This window comes from Pseudophryne corroboree, chromosome 7 (genome assembly GCF_028390025.1).
Source record: "Pseudophryne corroboree isolate aPseCor3 chromosome 7, aPseCor3.hap2, whole genome shotgun sequence".
Classification (NCBI taxonomy): Eukaryota; Metazoa; Chordata; class Amphibia; order Anura; family Myobatrachidae; genus Pseudophryne; species Pseudophryne corroboree.
Window position 1 is genome coordinate 422,784,524 of NC_086450.1, and position 26,038 is coordinate 422,810,561.

Sequence of the window (26,038 nt, forward strand, 5' to 3'; positions counted from 1 at the left end):
GCCATTCACAGATGCAAAATCAAAAAGTCCCCACGCCGCAAAGGACAACTTTTATCGGGAGAGCTGTCCTTTGCTTACATCTTCAGGCATACAGCGTTAATAAACACCAATATCCACGCAATCATTGGCATTGATGCATCGGGTATGGGTCGTTGGGTCGAATCAACTTAGGTCGACAGTCATTGGGTCGACCATGGAACGTTGACATGCATTAGGTCGACAGGGGCAATAGATTGACATGTCATTAGGTCGACATGTACTAGGTCGACATGTCAAAAGGTCGACATGGGTTTTTGGACTTTTTTTGGTGTTGTTTTCTTTGTAAAGTGACGGGGAACCCCAATTAGTGCACCGTGTCCACTCGCACGCTTCGGGCAAGGTGCCTCGCTCCACTACCACTGTGCTCGGCACAGATTACCGTTCCCAATCGTAGTCCACGTGGATCGTCAAGTATGAAAAGTCCAAAAAAATGAAAGAAAAAAAAATGTGAAAAACTCATGTTGACCTTTTGATCCGTCGACCTAGTACATGTCGACCTAATGACCATGTTGACATAATGCATGTCAACCTTCAGTGGTCGACCTAATGACTGCCGACCTAAGCTGTGTCGACCTAACGGCCGTATCCCGGTGCATCCCTGCTTAAAGCATCCCACCGCAGGGATTATGACGCCATCCAGAAATGACGTTTGCTATCACTGAAAAACTCTGAATACTTATATAATAGTAATTCCGGAGCTTGATGAATAGTATAATATGGGGTATAGTCAATAGCTGTCGAAACTGCCGTCTTGTCGGGAAAGATGGCAATTTTCGACTTTTTCAGGTCGGAAGGGGTTCTGACCTATTCAATCCCCAGCTTTTTTATCCGACAAGTCAGGGAATTCGACTTGTTGGAAAGCACGTGGATCAGCGGAATAGCTGCCGATCCGCGTGCTTCTGTCAGAAACGGGGCCAAATATGACAGGTACAGGACCCATTTCCGACCATCTCAATTTGACTTTAAAAAAAGTCGGATGGAGATGAGGGTGCTGACAGCAGCGGGGAGACAGGGGAGCGTAGCAGCTACAGCATCGTAGCTGGAGGATGGGGAACCACCGCCGCTCACGGCAGCAGCGTCCTCCTGGCTCCTGCAAGTGAGGTCCCGCTTGCTGTAGCCTGGACGCTGCTGTGAGGTCTGGCTTGGTGACATTTATGGAAGACCATGGACCATGGTAAACATTTTAGTTCACACGTATGCATGCAGTGCAGCATAGCCGGAGGATGGAGCACCACCGCCGCTCACGGCAGAATCCTCCCGGCTCCAGCAAGCGAGGTCCCGCTTGCTGGAGCCGGGTGGACGCTGCTGTGAGATCTGGTGGTGGTGCCCCATCCTCTGGCTACGCTGCTGTAGCCGCTGCTCTCCTCCTCTAGACTCCTTCATCTCAATCCGACTTTTTTTAAAGTCGGATTGAGATGGTCATTGAATAAGTCCTGTCGGATCCATTCCAACAAATTCAAGTCGAAATGGATCCGACTCGAATTGAACATACCCCTATGTCTCCATACTGGTGTATAGGAATGATATAGAACATTGCGTCCCCATACTGGTGTATAGGGATGGTATAGAACATTGCATCTTTACTGTACATAGGAGTTATGGCCCTCATTCCGAGTTGTTCGCTCGCTAGCTGCTTTTAGCACAGTGCAAACGCTATGCCGCCGCCCTCTGGGAGTGTATCTTAGCTTAGCAGAAGTGCGAACGAAAGGATCGCAGCATTGATACAAAAAAAGATTGTGCAGTTTCTGAGTAGCTCGAGACTTACTCCTAGCTAGCGATCACTTCAGTCTGTTTAGTTCCTGTTTTGACGTCACATACACGCCCTGCGTTCGGCCAGCCACGCCTACGTTTCCCCAGGCACGCCTGCGTTTGTATCTGATACGCCTGCGTTTTTCAGCACACTCCCGGAAAACGGTCAGTTAGCTCCCAGAAACGTCCAATTCCTGTCAATCACTCACCGACCAGCAGTGCGACTGAAAAGCATCGCTAGACCTTGTGTGAAACAGCATCGGCTTTTGTGAAAGTACGTCGCGCGTGCGCACTGCGCACCATACGCATGCGCAGAAGTGCCAATTTTTTGCCTAAACGCTGCGCTGCGAACAACGGCAGCTAGCGATCAACTCGGAATGACCCCCAATATGTGATATCTCCCACGTTATTACATTGATACATTGCTCTAATACTAAACCGATGATATATAGACCCCTTCAGGAGTTACCTGCTAGGCTTTGTTGATTATCAATTGTGTAATCTGAAAGCTCTCTTTATATTTCGCTAAATCTTTATTTTGAGGGCTTGTACAGTTCATTAGGACAGCACATCCATAATATATAACACAACGCATAATAATAATAATAATAATAATGGATACAAGGCCCTATATAGTCAGCTCTCAGCAATGCAATGGAGCAGATTTATTAAGCCATCATCTCTTCACAAGCTTATGAAGCTTTTAAGCAGTAATGCCACATATACATTTTTTCTTTGTTTTGTTTTTTTTTAATGGCAATTTAAGTACCTTCTTAGCTGTCCTCCTACAAATCATTATCTTCATTTGAAAATATATCTGGAGGGAAAATAGGCATGGCTGCTGGATACAGGCTCTCAGGCTATTAGCATGTCTGGTAATGGCAGCAGGGGAAGAAGGGGGTGGTCAAGGTGAAAAGTCAGAGGGACAACCCTCGTTGCTTCTGACACCATGTGCTACTGTATATCAGGGGTAGGCAACTTCTGGCAGTCTAGCTGTTGTGAAACTACACATCCCAGCATGCCTTGCCACAGTTTTAGCATGCATAAATAGCTAAACTATGGCATTGCATGGTGGGATGTGTACAGTAGTTCTAAAGCAGCTAGAGCGCCACAGGTTGCCTACACCTGTTCTATGTGACTGTGGTTGCTAGTAGTCTGAAGGACCAAAGAAAAAAAGGTAATTACCCACCCTGTTTCTGAAAGCTTGGCATAGGGGGTAATTCCAAGTTGATCGCAGCAGGATTTTTGTTAGCAGTTGGGCAAAACCATGGAGGTAATTCCAAGTTGACCGCAACAGGATTTTTGTTAGCAATTGGGCAAAACCATGGGGGTAATTCCAAGTTGATCGCAGCAGGATTTATTTTAGTAGTTGGGCAAAACCATGTGCACTGCAGGGGAGGCAGATATAACATGTGCAGAGAGAGTTAGATTTGGGTGGGGTGTGTTCAATCTGCAATCTAATTTACAGTGTAAAAATAAAGCAGCCAGTATTTACCCTACACAGAAATAAAATAACCCACCCAAATCTACCTCTTTCTGCACATGTTATATCTGCCTCAGTGGCGGAACTAGCGAGCGGTGGGCCCATGTGCGACAAAATGCTTTGCCCCCCCCTCCCCCATCTAAGTCCACCGCCTCACCCCTGGAGAGGATCTGGTGAGGGGGACCTGCTCAGGGCCAGGGAAATGGATACCTAGCAACAGTAATTAGTAATTTTAGTGCTGTGTGCAAGAAACGGCATCGGAGCCCCGCTCCTCTATGTAAAACAGGGGCAGTGCGCGCCGCAGGCGCGCAAAAAAAATAGGTGCGTGGCTTCGTGGGGAAGGGGTGTGGCCACAAAATAATACCAATTCATATAACGGTGCACAGTAGTCTCCATTATTCAAATTACGCCGAACGGTACTACCACTACACCATGTAGAGACCCTTTTACACATTATGGCGGACAGCTTCCCCTTTTTTACACATTGCGGCAGACAGCGTCCCCCTTTTTACACATTACGGCAGACAGTGTCCCCTTTTTACACATTACGGCAGACAGCGTGCCCTTTTTACACATTACGACAGACAGCGTCCCCTTTTTTACACATTACGGCAGACAGTGTCCCGTTTTAACACATTACGGCAGACAGCGTCCCATTTATTACACATTACGGCAGACAGCGTCCCATTTTTTGCACATTACGGCAGACAACGTCCCATTTATTACACATTACGGCAGACAGCGTCCCATTTTTTGCACATTACGGCAGACGGCGTCCCATTTTTTGCACATTACGGCAGACAGCGTCCCATTTTTTACACATTACGGCAGACAGCGTCCCCTTTTTACACTTTACGGCAGACAGCGTTCCTTTTTTACACATTACAGCAGACAGCGTCCCATTTTTACACATTACGGCAGACAGCGTTCCATTTTTTGCACATTACGGCAGACAGCGTACCATTTTTTGCACATTACGGCAGACAGCGTCCCATTTTTTGCACATTACGGCAGACAGCGTCCCATTTTTTGCACATTACGGCAGACAGCGTCCCATTTTTTGCACACTACGGCAGACAGCGTACCATTTTTTGCATATTACGGCAGACAGCGTCCCATTTTTTGCATATTACGGCAGACAGCGTCCCATTTATTACACATTACGGCAGACAGCGTCCCATTTTTTACACATTATGGCAAACAGGATGGATAGATAGACAGACAGACAGACAGACAGACAGACAGACAGACATAGATAGATAGATAGATAGATAGATAGATAGATAGATAGAATAGGTATACTTACCGTTTCCGCTGGCTCAGGCTCCTCTTGCAGCTTCTGGCAGGGGAGAAGAAGGAGGAGGGGGGTGGAGGAGGGAGCCGCAGCAGCGCTATGTCATTGGTAGAAGCGCTGCTACTGCTGGCCCTCTCCTTTACCATAGGCTGCCCTCCGCCGCTGTGAATGCTGGGATGCGCATCCCAGCATTCACAGCAGCGGAGGGCAGCCTATGGTAAAGGAGAGGGCCAGCAGCAGCGGCGCTTCTACCAATGACATAGCGCTGCTGCGGCACCCTCCCCCCCCCGTAGCCGGCGCGCATCCTCTTCTCGGCGGCGGCACACAGCGGCAGCCAGGCGGCATGTAATGAGTCAGTTTGACTCATTACATGCCGCTCTGGCTTTGGGCCCCTTGACAGAGGCAGGCCCCAGTGCAAGGCACTGCCTGCACTGGCACTAGTTCCGCCTCTGATCTGCCTCCCCTGCAGTGCACATGGTTTTGCCCAATTGCTATCAAATATCCTGCTGCGATCAACTTGGAATTACCCCCCATGTGCACTGCAGGGGAGGCAGATATAACGTGCTGAAAGAGTTAGATTTATTTTGGGTGGGTTATTTTGTTTCTGTGCAGGGTAAATACTGGCTGCTTTATTTTTACACTGCAAATTAGATTGCAGATTGAACACACCACACCCAAATCTAACTCTCTCTGCACATGTTAAATCTGCCTCCCCTGCAGTGCACATAGGGGGTAATTCCAAGTTGATCGCAGCAGGATTTTTGTTAGCAATTGGGCAAAACCATGTGCACAGCAGGGGAGGCAGATATAACATGTGCAGAGAGAGTTAGATTTGGGTGTGGTGTGTTCAGTCTGTAATCTAATTTGTAGTGTAAAAATAAAGCAGCCAGTATTTACCCTGCACAGAAATAAAATAACCCACCCATATCTAACTCTTTCTGCACATGTTATATCTGCCTCCCCTGCAGTGCACATGGTTTTGCCCAATTGCTATCAAAAATCCTGCTGCGATCAACTTGGAATTACACCCACGGTTTTGCCCAACTGCTAACAAAAATCCTGCTGCGATCAACTTGGAATTACCCCCATAGTGATTTACAGTATTGTAGAGAAACACAAATTTTACACTGGGGTTACAATATCCAAAATCTTACATTTTTTGAGCACGACTGGACAAAAGGAGAGAGAATTGACAGCATAGGAAAGGAATGAGTTAAACATCTTGTGAGGGGTGGACCTAGCTGGAAGGAAAGTACAGCCCTTGGAAAAAGGGGAGGGTTAGGATATATAGGGAAGGATAGGCCATTTTGTCTCTCTCTGGTTGGTGAAATTGCCTTGTTCTGGTGAGTGCTGCAGTGCAGAGCTCCCCATATTTGTGTATAGCTTGCGCTTTGATTTTATTAGATCTCCCTTCCTTTTAGCTGCTATGGCTTCCCGCCCTCGCCGTTCCGCCGGGACCCCAGCTCGATACCGCGCTTCTGGCGGTGGAGCTGGACCGGGGGAAGGGATGGCAGGCCTGGGGGACGGGGCTCCGTCCCCCGGGGCCTCCACGGGCGCGGGCAGGAGCGCAGCTAGGCGTATCAGGTCGGCCTCGCCGCTGGGTGCCAGGCCAGCTTTGCCAGGCGGGCGTGGGCGGCGGGGTAGGCCGGAGATCCAGTCAGGCCGCCCGGAGGTAGACGGGCATCAGCCCTCGCCTCCGGGAGCGCCTGACGAAGCGGCGGTGACGAAGCGGCGGTGACGAAGCGGCGGTGTCCTGCGCCCGCAGTGGGCGCTCGGCCGCTACTGCACAGGCGGCCCCTGTCTCTCCCCCCTTGCCGCGGCCGGAGCTGAGTGCCAGGCGGGGGGTAGAGGCCGGACGGGGGTCGGTGGCTCGCCGCGCGGGGCTTGCTTCGGGGCCTCGCGCGGCGGGTATGGTCAGTGCGGCAGGCGAGAGAGCTGTGGCGGAGAACAGTGGGACGCGCGCACGAGGTGCGCGCGCGCCCACGCCTGCCTCAGGCGGGAGGCACAGGTGTCGGTAGGGAATGAGCACCGGAGTGCAGCAGCACACGGTGACGGGGTGCGCGCGCGTGAGGCGCGCGAGCCCGTGCCCACTGCGAGCGGCGCAGTGCGCGCGCAGCTGCGCCGCGGGTTTCTCAGTCTACCCTAATTACTCCCTTGGGGCCGGAATCCAGCGGCCCGTGGGGGAGGAGGGGGGACAGGGAATGGGTCAGCGGCCGCAGGGCTGCGGCGCGCGCGGATTATTCTCGGGGCGTCTCCCCCCTAGCGGCGGGAGATAGTTCCGATTCGCAGGGGGAGGGGGCGTACTTGGAGGTGGAGAGTGAGGGCAGCGCGGGCGCCGACAGGGGCGCCCCCGTCTTCCCGCCGGGGCAGCGGGCGTTGGGTGCCCGGTTGCCGCCTGTCGGGCGGCGGGCGCGTGGTAGCGCGCGGGCCCCGGCGGGAGGTCCCTCGGGGCCCGATGCCTCGTTTTGGGGGGGTCGCGACCCCTCCGGAGCGCTGGCGTCGGCCCTGGCCACTGTGGTGGAGGCTTTAGGGCCGTTAGCCGCGGCTGCCTCCCCGAGGGCAACTGCTAGTTCCGGCGAACCTGCGGTGGCAGGCGGGTCCGGTGGTCGAAGGGCTGCGGCGGCGCAGCGAGTGGCACGCGCCTGCCGGGAGCTCGGGGCGGCCGCCGCAGAATTGGAGCAGGGTCCGGGGCAGGACGCGCAGGGGAGCTCGGCGGCAACGCCCCCCTCACGGAGGGCTCGGCATGCGCCGCGAGTGCTGGCCGGGTCCTCCGCTTCTTTCTCTGTTACAGGGGATCTCGGGGAAGTTGATATGGCAGAATACGAAGAGGAAGACGTCGGTTTGGCCACGCCGGAGGATTCCATGTCGGGGTCGGCGGCATCAGGTGAGGTGGTGCAGTCGGTATCGGGTTCCTCCACGAGCTCTAGTTCTAGTAGCTCTTCCTCGTCGCAGGTGTCCGCAGTCAGTAGCACGACTAGGGCAAGGAAGCGGGCGACGAAATTCGCCAAGAGGGCAGCGGGCCAGCAGAAGAGGCGGAAGAGGCGCAAGCGGCTTAGCGAGGAAGCTCGTAGGGCCAAGAAGCGCCGCGACTTGCCCGGGGTCGTGCGCTGCGACTATACTGCCGTTATGCGGGGGCTGCGAGATAGCTGCCGCAGGAAGATTCGCAGAGGGGACTCGTTGATGTGTTCATCTTGACGAAGGACGCGAAGAAGGAGTATAAGGCGGCGGCCGCAAAGAAGGGCATCGGGGCGGAGGCATTCCGTACCTTCGATAATTGGCTGGCCGGGTTTTGGGTCTTCGCGGCGTGTTACTTGGAGGACAGGCCGAACGAGCACATGAACATAGTTTGGTACCTGCATCTCGTGCACGACATGCAGCGCACGTCTTCGGGATCGGAGTGGCGTAGGTACGACCAGGAATTCAGGGAAAAGCAGGACGGTTTGCAGGTCATGGACTTTGGGTTCAAGGACGTTGAGGTCTGGCTCAAGGTCACTCGGGCTTAGCAACAGGCTGAGGAGCCCCGGAAGCCGGGGGCGGACGGGCACCGCGCAGGGTCGTCCGCCCAAGGGACCGGCGCGGAAGGCGGATTGGCCAAGCCAGGTAGGTCGGCCGTCCGCGCAGGGGGGCGAGCCGCCACAAAAGGAAAATGTTTCGCGTTTAACAACGCGGCGTGTTCCTTCGGCAAGCAGTGTCGTTTTCGACACTCGTGCCTGCAGTGTGGCGGATCCCACCCAGCCTCCTCCTGCTTCAAAGGCAGTCGGCAGGGTGCCCGGGGTAAGTAAACTTACCCCAGACAAGCCGCGGGCGGGAGCGCTCCGCAGAGCGCCAACACCAATTAAATTGGAGACTATGGGCCAGTGGTTGGACTTGTATCCGAATAGGGAGGATGCACAATTTTTGTTTTCCGGTTTTCAGTTTGGGTTTCGCTTGCCTGTTGCGAGCGAGGTGTCCGTGCGGGCCCAGCGGAACCTCCAGTCTGCCCGAGCCTTGCCGTTAGTACTGAGGGAGAAAGTGGATAAGGAGGTCAGGTTGGGCAGGATGGAGGGACCGTTTCTATCGCCCCCGGGGGATGACTTGGTCATCTCTCCAGTGGGGGTGGTTCCCAAGAAGACTCCAGGCGCTTTCCGGCTCATTCAGCATCTTTCTTATCCGTCGGGGGCGTCGGTCAACGACGCAATACCGCCGGCTCATTGCTCGGTGGTGTATCAGTCGTTTGACGAAGCGTTGGAGATGGTCCGCAGTTACGGGACTGGGGCCCTCATGGCTAAGATTGATGTTGAGTCCGCTTTTCGGTTGCTGCCATTACATCCGGACTCATTCCGTTTTATGGGTTTCCGGAATGGAGCGGAGTATTTCATCGACAAATGTTTGCCGATGGGATGTTCCGTTTCATGCTCATTTTTCGAGCGTTTTAGCACGTTTCTACATTGGTGCGTGGAGTCTTCGTCAGGGGGTCGCCCATTACCTCGATGACTTCCTGTGCGCGGGTCCGGCAAATTCACCACGGTGCGGCGACTTGCTTTTCAGCATCCGAGCGCTGTTTTTCCACTTCGGCGTTCCTGTGGCCGAGGATAAAACAGAGGGCCCGTCCTCCTGTTTGTCCTTTTTGGGGATTGAGATTGACACGGTGGCAGGATCGTGTCGGCTGCCTCGGGACAAAGTGGTGAAGCTCCGCGACGCTATTTGCCGGTTTGAAGGGTCGCGTAAGGTCACACTACGGCAGGCGCAGTCCTTGCTGGGCATGTTTAACTTTGCTTGTCGGGTAATCCCGATGGGCAGGGTTTTCTGCCGGAAGCTAGAAAGGGCGACTGCGGAGTGTGCCAGACCACACCATTTCGTGCGTTTGTCCTCAGACATTAAGAGGGATTTGGCCGTATGGGCCTCGTTCCTGGAGGACTTCAACGGGGTGTGTATATGGCAGGCCCCAATGGTGGACAGCGATAGGTTGCAGTTGTTCACCGACGCAGCGGGTGCCTCTGGATTCGGTTGCTATCTGGAGGGATCTTGGTGCGCGGCCTCGTGGCCGGCGGAATGGCATCGCGAAGGTTTAACTAAGGACCTTTTGCTTCTGGAGCTTTTCCCCATTATGGTGGCGCTGGAGGTATGGGGCGATCGGCTGGCTCATCGCAGCATCTTATTTAGATGTGATAATCTGGGTGTGGTGCATGCGATTAATAACCAGAGGGCGAAGTCGCTGGTCGTTCTGCGGGTGCTGGGGCAGTTGCTATTGACATGCCTACGTCGGAACGTGTGGTTCCGCGCGCAGCACGTGCCGGCGCTAGAGAACGGAATTGCTGACGCGTTATCACGAGGGCAGCGGGAAAGATTTTGTTTGTTGGCACCCGAGGCCGACGAGCATGGTTTTCATTGTCCCGGTTATGTTTGGCAGGTGATCGGGCCGGACTGGAGGGTCTAGCGTTGCGGTCAGTCGCGCCAACCACGCTTAAGGCTTACAGGCAAGCTTGGAGCGAGTGGGAGGAGTTTGTTCAAGGACGGAATTCACAAGGTAAGAGCGGGCATCGGATGATGCTTTCTTTTATTTGGCAGCTGTATGTTTCGGGTAGGTCCAGAGAGGTGGTATCCCGGTACTTGGCTGGCATTTCGTTTTTCAGCAAAAAAAAGGGCGTCCCTGACGTGACGAAAAGTGGGATTCTGCTGAAGGCGATGAAGGGATGGGCGCGAGTCGCGCCGACGCCGCCTGACAGGAGGCGGCCCATTGATGCGGCCTTGTTGCCGGCTGTCATCAGGGCGGTAGGAGGTGTCGCATCGTCCATGTTTGAGTCGCTGTTGTTCAGTTTGGCGTTCTCAATGGCTTACCAAGGGGCATTTAGGGTTTCGGAATTGGTAGCGTCGAGGCTGCGGCGGCCGGATTTTCCATGGCCGAGATCCAGGCGGTGGGGCGATGGAAGTCGTCAAGTTACAGACGGTATATTCGCCCCGTTGCATGAGATTTTGGCTCGCGCGTACTCTTTGTTTAATTGCAGTTGTTTATTCGTGTGGTTACAGTTCAGTACGTTATGGTGTTGTGCGTTTGTTTGTCTTCCCGTTTTATCCTACTCAGGGATTAGCTACTCGCCGTTGCGGGCATGAGCCGGCAGCGGGGGTCTGGAGTTATTTTGCGATTTTTTGCCTGACTTGACGGACTGAAATCTAATCCACAATTCGGCTAATCTGTTCTAATCAGAGTCCCTCAGCAGGTCTTTACGCTTTCACCTCCAGCTGAGTTCTTACATGTTTTACCCCTTTTTTACCCCCCCCCCCTTTATTTTCTTAAATTTGTTTTCATTTTCCCCATTTGTGTGTTCATGTTCTGCTTCAAATTGGCTGGAAGCTCGTGCAGACCGGCTAGGCCGAGATTTCTGCAATATTCGGAAACAATTTTTTTTCTTTTTGGCAGATCCTTCAGGTTAACGCAATTACTGAATCGTGGTATAGATATTTAGTAACCAATTTTACCCCTTTTCCTCCTTTTCAGGTTGGTTTGCGGATGACTTGACCGTTTGGGTGGTGGGCCACTCGTATGTGTTTTGGGCCGCAAAGTTTTTAGCCTCGGCGGGGGCTCAGCGGTTTCCTAGGGCTCAGGGAGTTAGATGGCTTGGTTGGCGAGGAATGCTGTGGAAAGATCTGAGGAGTTGGCTAGTTAGTCAGGCCAGCAAGCATGGAGTTCCTAGAGTATTGGTTGTCCATCTCGGTGGCAACGACATGGGGAAGAGAACATCTTTGGAGTTGCGGTGGGCCATGATACAGGATCTGGCAAGTGTGGCCGCAGCATGGACCAATTGCATATTGGTGTTCTCCTTGATGGTGCCAAGGTTGAGTTGGCGAGGTGTGGCGGACGGTCGCGTAATTGATGAGGCCAGAAAGAAGGTGAATGGGGCGGTGGCGAAGTGGATGCTGTCCCACGGAGGCAAGGTAGTTCGCCACCCTAGGATTCGGTTCCGAGACAGTCACCTTTTTCGGCCTGATGGTGTGCATCTATCCAATGAGGGGATGATGCTTTTCCTGGAGGATCTGTTCCTAGTGTTGCAGGAGTTAGGGTGAGGTTATGGTGGCGGTGCGAAGACTCTGGGGAGGAGTCTTTCGCTGTTGGCGGAAAAGAACGGCAGTTTGTAGTTGTATGGTAAGCTGTAGTGATTTACAGTTTGATTTGGTTTAGGTGCACTCACCTCCATCGACTTATTGGCCGCTCGACCACCCGACCGGGAGGCAGCGGAATGGGCACCCATCAGGGTGGGAAGTCACTGTGGGGGTTGAGCTAGCACCTATTACCGTTTTGATAGTTTGTAGTTAAATTAGGATGGTTTTGATTTTAGCATTTTAAGGTTAGCGTCAGGTTAATAGAGCCGTTCTTTTTTCTGCCGCCGGCTGAATCGGCATCTTAACAAAGTTTTTCATTTACAGGTTTGCTATGGTTAGGGTCAAATAAATAGCTAGCAATTTTTCTGCCAAATTCAAGTCTCCGTGTCTTTATTTCTTGGTATTAGAGGTAACGAATGCTTTACTTAGAATGAAGGGGTCCACCAAATGTCACTAGGATGTTTATGATTTAAAATATTGTATAAAATGACTTTCACATACCTCCAAACTGTACCGATTTTCGCGGGACATTCCCGTCTTTTTCTGACTGTCCCTCCAGCGGGCCGCAGTGTCCCACAGTGTGTGTGTGTGGGGGACAGTTTGGGAGGCTCCTGACACTCGCAGCGGTGAATAGACTATTCATGGGAAACAGGTACCGGGGAATGCCAGCAGCTCATAGAGCGCTGGACATGCCCCCACTGTGACAGAAAACGGGGGCATGGCTCAAAATAGCGGTAGTCCCACAAAGCCATGCTCCCATTCTATAGGCCACGCCCCCTATTCGGGAGCCCCGCATCTGAGGGGAGAAATGTTGGGAGGTATGCCTTCAGACTACATGTATACGGTGTATATCAAACAAAATTGCAGTTCATGTTTAGACGAAGATACCTCATTATGATATGCAAATATTCCAAAATCCCCAAAAATCCAAAATACTTCTGGTCCCAAGCATTTTGGATTAGGGAGACTCAACCTTATCAATTAGCTATGAGAATACACAGAAATTGTAATTATAGGTAACACTCTCTTCGTCCCTTTTTCCAACTACAGTACATTTATAGCAGCTATTTCTGAACATGAATAGACTTTTAGCTAACATTCGCCTTTCGTTGTTCATGTGAGTTGTACAGATCTAAGCAAGAATGGATGAACTTATCACTAGCAAGTCAAACCTACCAGAGCAGAAATGTATTCTCACATAATTAGATCTTTCCTGAAACGTTTGCCTCAAGGAATTCAGTATCTGTCTCAAGAAAGAGTACGGTATGACGCCCTAGGAACCTTTAGTTAAAAGAATGTGAGCTCAGAGGTCAATGAAAGCCCCCATATCATTCATTCTCTCTTTACCGTCCCCACTGTCACCCTTTTTTTACTGTGTAAAACTGCATCCTGTGATTAAACAGATAATCAAGGGGGATGCAGTTAAATTGCCGGCAGTCGGGAAACCAGCGGTCAGGATACCGACGTTGGAATCCCGTCTGCTGACAATGCCGCCAGGCGGAATACGGGCTCACAGGGGCTATTCCCACTCGTGGGTGTCCACGACACCCACAGAGTGGGAACAGAACCTGTGTCGAGTACACCGAGCCACCGAGCCCGCAGCGTAGCGATTGCAGCGAGCCCGCAAGGGGACTCTCTGCACCCGCCCCGACCGTCGGTATTCTACAGAGTGGAGAAGAGGACCGGTGGAGAAGTTGCCATAGAAACCAATCAGCTTCTACCTATCATTTTATAGAATGTACTTAATAAATGCTACCTCGAAGCTGATTGGTTGCTTATTTAAACACAGTACTTGTTCAGTTATGCTAAATTCTCCTCTTTCTCTCTGCTCCCTGTCACACTGCTATCCAAGGTATTTGTAACACATGTCAAACTTTTGTGAATGAACAATAGATTTATGAATGAACAATAGGGTAGACTTGATATACATATAATGGTGACCGTTGAACTTACCGGTCATGGCGTGGGGGATGACCGTAATTAGCAAACGCTGGTTTCTCATTTTGATACCAACATCTGGGTCCTGCATAGACACAATGAGGCGCTCCATCTGATTTTGTGTGGTAAAAAAGCACAATTAGAATGGAATCGTGTGTGCAGAGATCAGTTCAGAGATATATGAAATACTAAACAGAGAAGAAATATGCCCACGCTCGGTGTTACCAATATAGTACATATTGTACCAGCTGTGTGGCAATATTAAAGCCACATATCCCAAACAGAAAGGCCATGGGGACAAAGTTAGAAGGAGACATCATGACAGGGAATGCATACGATATCCCGGCTGTCTATCATCCCGACATAGGAGGGAGTAAGTATTTGTACACCGGACCCAGGCTTGGACTGGCCCACAGGGGTACAGGGGAAAACACCGGTGGGCCCCACTGCCTGGGGGGCCCTCCTCCTGCTCTAAGGATCAGGTTCCAGACTGTGCACTTGAATTATACATTATACATATGTTACCTTATACTGGACTATGGTGTATTTTCTACAGTGCATTGCTGTTATTAATCTGGTACATTATCATGCATGCAGCAGATTAATTTACTGTATATATTTATGAAGGGGCCCAGATGTTGCACTCTCCAATGGTTAGTCAAACCAATGAGGTGGCAGGCCACACCCCATCAGCAAACTGGCCACACCCCTAAACATGGGCCCATACCACTGCATACTCCCGGTGGGCCCTACATGCCCCAGTCCGACACTGACCGCACCCCTCCCCCCCATGTATGGACAGATCTATGAAGAGTTCTAGGCACTGTAGCTAAGCACACCTCACTTTAGTCATTGTTATATAAAATATGAATCTGTTTTCGTGGAGATTATTCCATCATTAACCCTGAGCTAGATGTGGCCCTGGAAGATTTGGAAATCCACGTCTGCTTGAAACCTCTACAGTATGTCATTTCTGTTACAGAATTTGAGCACATAAAAGTATTGTGACCTACATTTGAACAGATCTAGTTTTAATATTATCTCTTATTGGTTAAATGCCAACATATTCTGCAGGCAGTCAGAGCACAGAGACAGTGACGGAGTCACAAACCCTGTGATCTCTATTATGTGGTTAATGCCTCAAAATCGCCGTCTGGCCCAGTCCATTAAAGAGGAGTATTTTGGGGAAATGGATAAGGGGGTGAGGGCTGCTCTTCGTCACTATCATATATCATCCAAGGGCAAAAAGACAACACATGGAACTGTCAGTACTTTAGAGACAGGAATTATATTTTCCATTTTAACCTAAGAAAAAAAAAAAAGCCCTGGCTTTGTCAGTTATAATTCCCGGCACTTTCCCAGGCTGGGCGCACCCTAAGCTCCGATGCCGTAAAATCAGCAGTCATGATGAAACATCACTGCTCTTATAACAGTTATCACATAACTGTGGAATACCAGGTGGGCATTGGGACTACCAAGAAAGGGGCAGGGAGAATTGGATGTGAAGGCTTGCTGCAGCCTTGTGCGATGTGCAGCTGCACACATTTCTTGGTGCTGAGTTGTATTGGCTTTTATTTATAAGACGCCCCAGATTTATGCAGTGCCGTTTGGCGCAAAAGTACTAAACAGTGTAAACTAAGTAACGGAATAACATAAAATAATGACATGTATACTTGGTTACAGCGCATATCTATTGGTGTAGTTAGTGAGCCCCCTCTGGGAGATCCCGGTGGGGAAGTTAGGGGTGTGACAACATGTGGCACATCCTTGCTACCCCAGCAAAATACCGCGATTTGTGACACCAAGCAGCAGGGGATGGGGTCATAATGATATGATTCCGAGTGAATTGTGTTATCACACCATTGACCACTTGATTGGAAAAGTGGGGGAGACTTTTTTTCAGGGGGGGGAGGGGGGGGGGGGGCTATTTTCCCCGGGCATTCCAGGAAAGTATGGAACTAAGGGGTCTATTTACTAAGCCTTGGATGGAGATACAGTAAAGTGGATGGGGATAAAGCACCAGTCACAATGGGTGGAATTCAATTGTTTGAAAAGTCGGTTGGGTGTCTATTTTTTCATATCTATTAGATAGGAAAAAACAGACACCCAACTGACTTTTCAAATAATTGAATAAACCCTTCAGTGTCTAACTGCCATGTCACAGACTGGGTATGAAAAATGACAGTTATGAGCTGATTGACTGGTACTTTATTGCCGTCTACTTGATCTCCATGCAAGGCTTAGTAAATTAAGGTTCTAACCAATCAGCTCCCAACTGACAGTTGAAAGGCGGTGTTTGTAAACTGACAGGAGCTGATTGGTTGGTACTTTATCTCTCTCCACTTTTAAGGGCGGTATTCAATTCTTTTCACCCCCTTCTACACACTTTCTGTTTCTGCTGACAGGCGTGGTATAATCATTTCAGCTCGCTACCCCCGCGGAAAGCGAGGGTGCCCAACCCTTAACGCAGCTAAACCTGATTACTAAGGGTGCAATATGCGCAATAATGGGGATCACTTTAGAAAGGAGATTGGGCGTGATATATCATTTGAATACCACCTATATCTCTCCAAGGTTAGATCTCCCCCAAAAACAGAGAGAAGCTTTACTGCATGAGGTCAGGCCCATTCTTGTTGATCCCTTGAGCCAGCATGAGAGGCCTTGTGTGGTGTGCCATGACTCCAGCAAGGTGGTCAGCTCAGTGAGTGGCAGGAGAGAAAGTAACATAGAAAGGAAGATGCAATACTTGGGTGATTATCCAACTGTCAGGTATGTGTGTCATATATATGTAAATCAGTGCGTCTATCCTAGATTGTATTTATTAACAGTGATTTATATAGCGCCACAAGCATATTCAATTGCGATATGGAACGCTAATGAAACAAGACTGGTGAATAGCAGACAAAGGGCCTGATTCAGCAGCAGACGGATTTGCAAAGCCACACATAAGGGCTTTGCAAATTCGTCCACTGAAAATACAAATTCAGAAGATGTCAGACGCCTCCTTGCTGCACTTGCGATCATCAGTCGGGATGTGTTCCGCATACCGCCAGCTGAGTAAGCCTCAGCTTACTCAGGCTGGCCGTTGCAAGGTGCCTTGAGAGGCCAGGAAGTATGCTTCCAGAGACACAGACCCTGGCTTTGCCACTCCCGGAAAACGGGGGCAAAACACCGGCCATCCCCACCCCACAAACGCCTCTGCCTGTCAATCAGGCAGACGCAGAAGGGGGACTGCATACACTCACCCAGGACCCGTTCTGCACATGCCCAGAATGGGTCTTGTATCTGCGAACATTCCTGACAATCGTTAATAAGTGTGGTCATTTGAATCAGCATCTAGTGCTGAATCAGGCCCGGAGAGGTTTAGGTTAGAGATGAGCGGGTTCGGTTTCTCTGAATCCGAACCCGCCCGAACTTCATGTTTTTTTACACGGGTCCGAGCGACTCGGATCTTCCCGCCTTGCTCGGTTAACCCGAGCGCGCCCGAACGTCATCATCCCGCTGTCGGATTCTCGCGAGGCTCGGATTCTATCGCGAGACTCGGATTCTATATAAGGAGCCGCGCGTCGCGGCCATTTTCACACGTGCATTGAGATTGATAGGGAGAGGACGTGGCTGGCGTCCTCTCCGTTTAGAAATTAAAATAGATAGGAGAGTGAGAGTGAGACACTTCATTTACTTACTGGAGCTTAGGAGGAGTTATACTAGTGACTGATGACCAGTGACCTGACCACCAGTGCAGTTTTATAATTTATTATTATTTAATAATCCGTTCTGTTCTTGTTCTCTGCCTGAAAAAAACGATACACAGTGACTCAGTCACACTCACATACCATATCTGTGCTCAGCCCAGTGTGCTGCATCATCTATGTATAATATCTGACTGTGCTCACACAGCTTAATTGTGGGGGAGACTGGGGAGCAGTTATAGGTTATAGCAGGAGCCAGGAGTACATATTAAACAGTGCACACTTTTGCTGCCAGAGTGCCACTGCCAGTGTGACTGACCACTGACCACTGTGACCAGTGACCTGACCACACTGACCACCAGTATAGTATATTGTGATTGTCTGCCTGAAAAAGTACACTCGTCGTGTGACTTGTGTGGTGTTTTTTTATTCTATAAAAATTAAAAAACTCATTCTGCTGACAGACAGTGTCCAGCAGGTCCGTCATTATATAATATATACCTGTCCGGCTGCAGTAGTGATATATATATATTTTTTATATCATTATTTATCATCCAGTCTATACTAGCAGCAGACACAGTACGGTAGTTCACGGCTGTAGCTACCTCTGTGTCGGCACTCGGCAGTCCATCCATAATTGTATACCACCTACCCGTGGTTTTTTTTTTCTTTCTTCTTTATACATACTACATCTCATTATCATCCAGTCTATATTAGCAGCAGACACAGTACAGTACGGTAGTCCACGGCTGTAGCTACCTCTGTGTCGGCACTCGGCAGTCCATCCATAATTGTATACCACCTACCCGTGGTTTTTTTTTCCGTTCTTCTTTATACATACTACATCTCATTATCATCCAGTCTATATTAGCAGCAGACACAGTACGGTAGTCCACGGCTGTAGCTACCTCTGTGTCGGCACTCGGCAGTCCAACCATAATTGTATACCACCTACCCGTGGTTTTTTTTTTCTTTCTTCTTTATACATACTACATCTCATTATCATCCAGTCTATATTAGCAGCAGACACAGTACAGTACGGTAGTCCACGGCTGTAGCTACCTCTGTGTCGGCACTCGGCAGTCCATCCATAATTGTATACCACCTACCCGTGGTTTTTTTTTTCTTTCTTCTTTATACATACTACATCTCATTATCATCCAGTCTATATTAGCAGCAGACACAGTACAGTACGGTAGTCCACGGCTGTAGCTACCTCTGTGTCGGCACTCGGCAGTCCATCCATAATTGTATACCACCTACCCGTGGTTTTTTTTTTCTTTCTTCTTTATACATACTACATCTCATTATCATCCAGTCTATATTAGCAGCAGACACAGTACAGTACGGTAGTCCACGGCTGTAGCTACCTCTGTGTCGGCACTCGGCAGTCCATCCATAATTGTATACCACCTACCCGTGGTTTTTTTTTTCTTTCTTCTTTATACATTACATACTACATCTCATTATCATCCAGTCTATATTAGCAGCAGACAACAGTACGGTAGTCCACGGCTGTAGCTACCTCTGTGTCGGCACTCGGCAGTCCATCCATAATTGTATACCACCTACCCGTGGTTTTTTTTTTTTTCTTTCTTCTTTATACATACTACATCTCATTATCATCCAGTCTATATTAGCAGCAGACACAGTACGGTAGTCCACGGCTGTAGCTACCTCTGTGTCGGCACTCGGCAGTCCATCCATAATTGTATACCACCTACCCGTGGTTTTTTTTTTCTTTCTTCTTTATACATACTACATCTCATTATCATCCAGTCTATATTAGCAGCAGACACAGTACAGTACGGTAGTCCACGGCTGTAGCTACCTCTGTGTCGGCACTCGGCGGTCCATCCATAAGTATACTAGTATCCATCCATCTCCATTGTTTACCTGAGGTGCCTTTTAGTTGTGCCTATTAAAATATGGAGAACAAAAATGTTGAGGTTCCAAAATTAGGGAAAGATCAAGATCCACTTCCACCTCGTGCTGAAGCTGCTGCCACTAGTCATGGCCGAGACGATGAAATGCCAGCAACGTCGTCTGCCAAGGCCGATGCCCAATGTCATAGTACAGAGCATGTCAAATCCAAAACACCAAATATCAGTAAAAAAAGGACTCCAAAACCTAAAATAAAATTGTCGTCGGAGAAGCGTAAACTTGCCAATATGCCATTTACCACACGGAGTGGCAAGGAACGGCTGAGGCCCTGGCCTATGTTTATGGCTAGTGGTTCAGCTTCACATGAGGATGGAAGCACTCAGCCTCTCGCTAGAAAACTGAAAAGACTCAAGCTGGCAAAAGCACCGCAAAGAACTGTGCGTTCTTCGAAATCCCAAATCCACAAGGAGAGTCCAATTGTGTCGGTTGCGATGCCTGACCTTCCCAACACTGGACGTGAAGAGCATGCGCCTTCCACCATTTGCACGCCCCCTGCAAGTGCTGGAAGGAGCACCCGCAGTCCAGTTCCTGATAGTCAGATTGAAGATGTCAGTGTTGAAGTACACCAGGATGAGGAGGATATGGGTGTTGCTGGCGCTGGGGAGGAAATTGACCAGGAGGATTCTGATGGTGAGGTGGTTTGTTTAAGTCAGGCACCCGGGGAGACACCTGTTGTCCGTGGGAGGAATAGGGCCATTGACATGCCTGGTCAAAATACAAAAAAAATCAGCTCTTCGGTGTGGAAGTATTTCACCAGAAATGCGGACAACATTTGTCAAGCCGTGTGTTGCCTTTGTCAAGCTGTAATAAGTAGGGGTAAGGACGTTAACCACCTCGGAACATCCTCCCTTATACGTCACCTGCAGCGCATTCATAATAAGTCAGTGACAAGTTCAAAAACTTTGGGTGACAGCGGAAGCAGTCCACTGACCAGTAAATCCCTTCCTCTTGTAACCAAGCTCACGCAAACCACCCCACCAACTCCCTCAGTGTCAATTTCCTCCTTACCCAGGAATGCCAATAGTCCTGCAGGCCATGTCACTGGCAATTCTGACGAGTCCTCTCCTGCCTGGGATTCCTCCGATGCATCCTTGAGTGTAATGCCTACTGCTGCTGGCGCTGCTGTTGTTGCTGCTGGGAGTCGATCGTCATCCCAGAGGGGAAGTCGTAAGCCCACTTGTACTACTTCCAGTAAGCAATTGACTGTCCAACAGTCCTTTGCGAGGAAGATGAAATATCACAGCAGTCATCCTGCTGCAAAGCGGATAACTGAGGCCTTGACAACTATGTTGGTGTTAGACGTGCGTCCGGTATCCGCCGTTAGTTCACAGGGAACTAGACAATTTATTGAGGCAGTGTGCCCCCGTTACCAAATACCATCTAGGTTCCACTTCTCTAGGCAGGCGATACCGAGAATGTACACGGACGTCAGAAAAAGACTCACCAGTGTCCTAAAAAATGCAGTTGTACCCAATGTCCACTTAACCACGGACATGTGGACAAGTGGAGCAGGGCAGGGTCAGGACTATATGACTGTGACAGCCCACTGGGTAGATGTATGGACTCCCGCCGCAAGAACAGCAGCGGCGGCACCAGTAGCAGCATCTCGCAAACGCCAACTCTTTCCTAGGCAGGCTACGCTTTGTATCACCGGTTTCCAGAATACGCACACAGCTGAAAACCTCTTACGGCAACTGAGGAAGATCATCGCGGAATAGCTTACCCCAATTGGACTCTCCTGTGGATTTGTGGCATCGGACAACGCCAGCAATATTGTGTGTGCATTAAATATGGGCAAATTCCAGCACGTCCCATGTTTTGCACATACCTTGAATTTGGTGGTGCAGAATTTTTTAAAAAACGACAGGGGCGTGCAAGAGATGCTGTCGGTGGCCAGAAGAATTGCGGGACACTTTCGGCGTACAGGCACCACGTACAGAAGACTGGAGCACCACCAAAAACTACTGAACCTGCCCTGCCATCATCTGAAGCAAGAAGTGGTAACGAGGTGGAATTCAACCCTCTATATGCTTCAGAGGTTGGAGGAGCAGCAAAAGGCCATTCAAGCCTATACAATTGAGCACGATATAGGAGGTGGAATGCACCTGTCTCAAGCGCAGTGGAGAATGATTTCAACGTTGTGCAAGGTTCTGATGCCCTTTGAACTTGCCACACGTGAAGTCAGTTCAGACACTGCCAGCCTGAGTCAGGTCATTCCCCTCATCAGGCTTTTGCAGAAGAAGCTGGAGACATTGAAGGAGGAGCTAACACGGAGCGATTCCGCTAGGCATGTGGGACTTGTGGATGGAGCCCTTAATTCGCTTAACAAGGATTCACGGGTGGTCAATCTGTTGAAATCAGAGCACTACATTTTGGCCACCGTGCTCGATCCTAGATTTAAAGCCTACCTTGGATCTCTCTTTCCGGCAGACACAAGTCTGCTGGGGTTGAAAGACCTGCTGGTGAGAAAATTGTCAAGTCAAGCGGAACGCGACCTGTCAACATCTCCTCCTTCACATTCTCCCGCAACTGGGGGTGCGAGGAAAAGGCTCAGAATTCCGAGCCCACCCGCTGGCGGTGATGCAGGGCAGTCTGGAGCGACTGCTGATGCTGACATCTGGTCCGGACTGAAGGACCTGACAACGATTACGGACATGTCGTCTACTGTCACTGCATATGATTCTCTCAACATTGAAAGAATGGTGGAGGATTATATGAGTGACCGCATCCAAGTAGGCACGTCACACAGTCCGTACTTATACTGGCAGGAAAAAGAGGCAATTTGGAGGCCCTTGCACAAACTGGCTTTATTCTACCTAAGTTGCCCTCCCACAAGTGTGTACTCCGAAAGAGTGTTTAGTGCCGCCGCTCACCTTGTCAGCAATCGGCGTACGAGGTTACATCCAGAAAATGTGGAGAAGATGATGTTCATTAAAATGAATTATAATCAATTCCTCCGCGGAGACATTGACCAGCAGCAATTGCCTCCACAAAGTACACAGGGAGCTGAGATGGTGGATTCCAGTGGGGACGAATTGATAATCTGTGAGGAGGGGGATGTACACGGTGATATATCGGAGGATGATGATGAGGTGGACATCTTGCCTCTGTAGAGCCAGTTTGTGCAAGGAGAGATTAATTGCTTCTTTTTTGGTGGGGGTCCAAACCAACCCGTCATATCAGTCACAGTCGTGTGGCAGACCCTGTCACTGAAATGATGGGTTGGTTAAAGTGTGCATGTCCTGTTTATACAACATAAGGGTGGGTGGGAGGGCCCAAGGACAATTCCATCTTGCACCTCTTTTTTCTTTAATTTTTCTTTGCGTCATGTGCTGTTTGGGGAGGGTTTTTTGGAAGGGCCATCCTGCGTGACACTGCAGTGCCACTCCTAGATGGGCCCGGTGTTTGTGTCGGCCACTAGGGTCGCTTATCTTACTCACACAGCTACCTCATTGCGCCTCTTTTTTTCTTTGCGTCATGTGCTGTTTGGGGAGGGTTTTTTGGAAGGGACATCCTGCGTGACACTGCAGTGACACTCCTAGATGGGCCCGGTGTTTGTGTCGGCCACTAGGGTCGCTTATCTTACTCACACAGCTACCTCATTGCGCCTCTTTTTTTCTTTGCGTCATGTGCTGTTTGGGGAGGGTTTTTTGGAAGGGACATCCTGCGTGACACTGCAGTGCCACTCCTAGATGGGCCCGGTGTTTGTGTCGGCCACTAGGGTCGCTTATCTTACTCACACAGCTACCTCATTGCGCCTCTTTTTTTCTTTGCGTCATGTGCTGTTTGGGGAGGGTTTTTTGGAAGGGCCATCCTGCGTGACACTGCAGTGCCACTCCTAGATGGGCCCGGTGTTTGTGTCGGCCACTAGGGTCGCTTATCTTACTCACACAGCTACCTCATTGCGCCTCTTTTTTTCTTTGCGTCATGTGCTGTTTGGGGAGGGTTTTTTGGAAGGGACATCCTGCGTGACACTGCAGTGCCACTCCTAGATGGGCCCGGTGTTTGTGTCGGCCACTAGGGTCGCTTATCTTACTCACACAGCTACCTCATTGCGCCTCTTTTTTTCTTTGCGTCATGTGCTGTTTGGGGAGGGTTTTTTGGAAGGGCCATCCTGCGTGACACTGCAGTGCCACTCCTAGATGGGCCCGGTGTTTGTGTCGGCCACTAGGGTCGCTTATCTTACTCACACAGCTACCTCATTGCGCCTCTTTTTTTCTTTGCGTCATGTGCTGTTTGGGGAGGGTTTTTTGGAAGGGACATCCTGCGTGACACTGCAGTGCCACTCCTAGATGGGCCCGGTGTTTGTGTCGGCCACTAGGGTCGCTTATCTTACTCACACAGCTACCTCATTGCGCCTCTTTTTTTCTTTGCGTCATGTGCTGTTTGGGGAGGGTTTTTTGGAAGGGACATCCTGCGTGACACTGCAGTGCCACTCCTAGATGGGCCCGGTGTTTGTGTCGGCCACTAGGGTCACTTATCTTACTCACACAGCTACCTCATTGCGCCTCTTTTTTTCTTTGCGTCATGTGCTGTTTGGGGAGGGTTTTTTGGAAGGGACATCCTGCGTGACACTGCAGTGCCACTCCTAGATGGGCCCGGTGTTTGTGTCGGCCACTAGGGTCGCTTATCTTACTCACACAGCTACCTCATTGCGCCTCTTTTTTTCTTTGCGTCATGTGCTGTTTGGGGAGGGTTTTTTGGAAGGGACATCCTGCGTGACACTGCAGTGCCACTCCTAGATGGGCCAGGTGTTTGTGTCGGCCACTAGGGTCGCTTAGCTTAGTCATCCAGCGACCTCGGTGCAAATTTTAGGACTAAAAATAATATTGTGAGGTGTGAGGTATTCAGAATAGACTGAAAATGAGTGGAAATGATGGTTTTTGAGGTTAATAATACTTTGGGATCAAAATGACCCCCAAATTCTATGATTTAAGCTGTTTTTTAGGTTTTTTGGAAAAAAACACCCGAATCCAAAACACACCCGAATACGACAAAAAAAATTCGGTTAGGTTTTGCCAAAACGCGGTCGAACCCAAAACACGGCCGCGGAACCGAACCCAAAACCAAAACACAAAACCCGAAAAATTTCCGGCGCTCATCTCTAGTTTAGGTCCCTGCTCACAAGCTTGCAGTTTATAGGCAAATAGAAATTTGATTATACCTCCCAACATTCCTGCTTTTTAGCCACTGTCCCGCAAGTGTTATGCGGGCCATACATCTACGGCCCCACTTCTCTGTTCTGCTGATCCGGCGATCGGCAACAACAATGAGCAACGATCCGTTGGTGATCATTTTGGTCAGAACTGGCGAGTCGGGGAAACCCAACAAATTGGATTTCTCCAACACCCCCCAAGCCAACCGTTGGCAGACGGGGAGTTGCAGCAATGAGTTGCTGATGTATGGACCCCATTACATATTTGTCCAACCAGACTGCAGAGGCTCTTTGTGATCTGTGATCCAGTCACACAGCAATGCTGGCCTGGGGTCTTCCAGATGTGTGAGTGCACAAAGAGAACAAATTTAAAGTGATGTGTGGTCTGTGTAGAAGGGATGTAATTGGGTAGATTAGTTTATGGAGATTATGTGGGTGTTTCTGGACTGTGATAAGCTGATTGATGAGGTGAGTTTTAAGGGAACACTGAAAGTTTGGAGACTAGAGGAAAGTCTTGTTGTGCGAGGGACTTGTGCTGATCCGAGGTTTAGTGCAGTCTGTGTAAATGCTGTGAGTTACTGAGGGTGGGATGTACTAAGCGGAAAATGCGGTAAACCCCCTGTTTACCGCATTCTCCTAATGTACTATCCCCCGGCCGCCAGGTCAGCGCCGCGCAGGGGCTCGCCAGCTTTTGCTGGTAAAACCCCATAGAAGCTTATGGGCTTCTTTCCGCAGCGCTGTGTGAGGGATCCCTCCCAGCATGCCCTGTGGCCGCCCCCGTCATTCTGCACATGCGCAGAATGACACAGGCGGCGATGTCACATAGTACATCCCGCCCTAATGTGTGACATAGCAAGAGATCAGTTACCAGACGTTACAGAGCAGGCTCTATCTGGAAATTCATCTGCAGAGCCTATGTAATACAACTGTATGATTCCCTGCCACATAGCTCTGTCTTCTGCCTGGTTTGCTGGCATCCAGCTGCATCTCATTCACTACATCTCAGGCATACTGGCCTACTCTCCAGAGCTAATGCGTTCAACCGTAGGTAAGTAGGAACTCCGGTATGTTACTGTAGAAAATCCGCATGTGCGTATAATGTGTTTGCTAATGAATTTAATGTATAGAAAAGACTGAATTGTGTCCAGCTGTGATTACATCCACAACAATCTGCGGCGCTGCACGGGGCTTACTTTTAATGCTGAAGTGCAATGACATTTGTATAATTATACATTCAGCAGACCTGACAGCAAAATATTATCTATAAAGAGCTTATCTGCACAGATTTCCAAGCATCTGCTTTCCACAGCCATAGCCACAGCCAAATGACTGGCCCATCCAACATCAGAGCTCATCACAGGAATGTATGTCCAGCACATGTCTATGTAGAGTTGGGCTGTCCTAGATGTGGTAGCGATATACAGTTCAGCAGGCACGCTCCAGCCACAGAGCTTAGCAGCCCCCTCCCTGCTGTTCTTACTGGGGAAATAGCTGATCTGTGAAGACAAATGATCAGAACCAGATATGTAAAGGTGCCCATACACTAGTGCGATTTTGCCCGATTTCATCCGATTCCGACGTTTCGGGGCGATAAATCGAATTAAAACTGGCAAATCGCATGTGCTTTACCTCCAATCCGATGCGCGGTCCTGTGAGCATCGGATCGGAGC

The 26,038-nt window shown here is 49.9% G+C and overlaps 1 protein-coding gene across 3 annotated transcripts in view; it reads right to left on the bottom strand.

The window, feature by feature from the left end:
• Positions 1-26,038, bottom strand: part of RGS11 (regulator of G protein signaling 11) — a 350,999-nt gene that overhangs the window by 283,368 nt on the left and 41,593 nt on the right. For all 3 annotated transcript variants that reach the window (XM_063934814.1, XM_063934815.1, XM_063934816.1), the window contains exon 2: positions 13,596-13,692. In XM_063934814.1, coding sequence (XP_063790884.1) covers positions 13,596-13,692 — 97 coding nt within the window. The remainder of the gene's footprint in view (positions 1-13,595; positions 13,693-26,038) is intronic.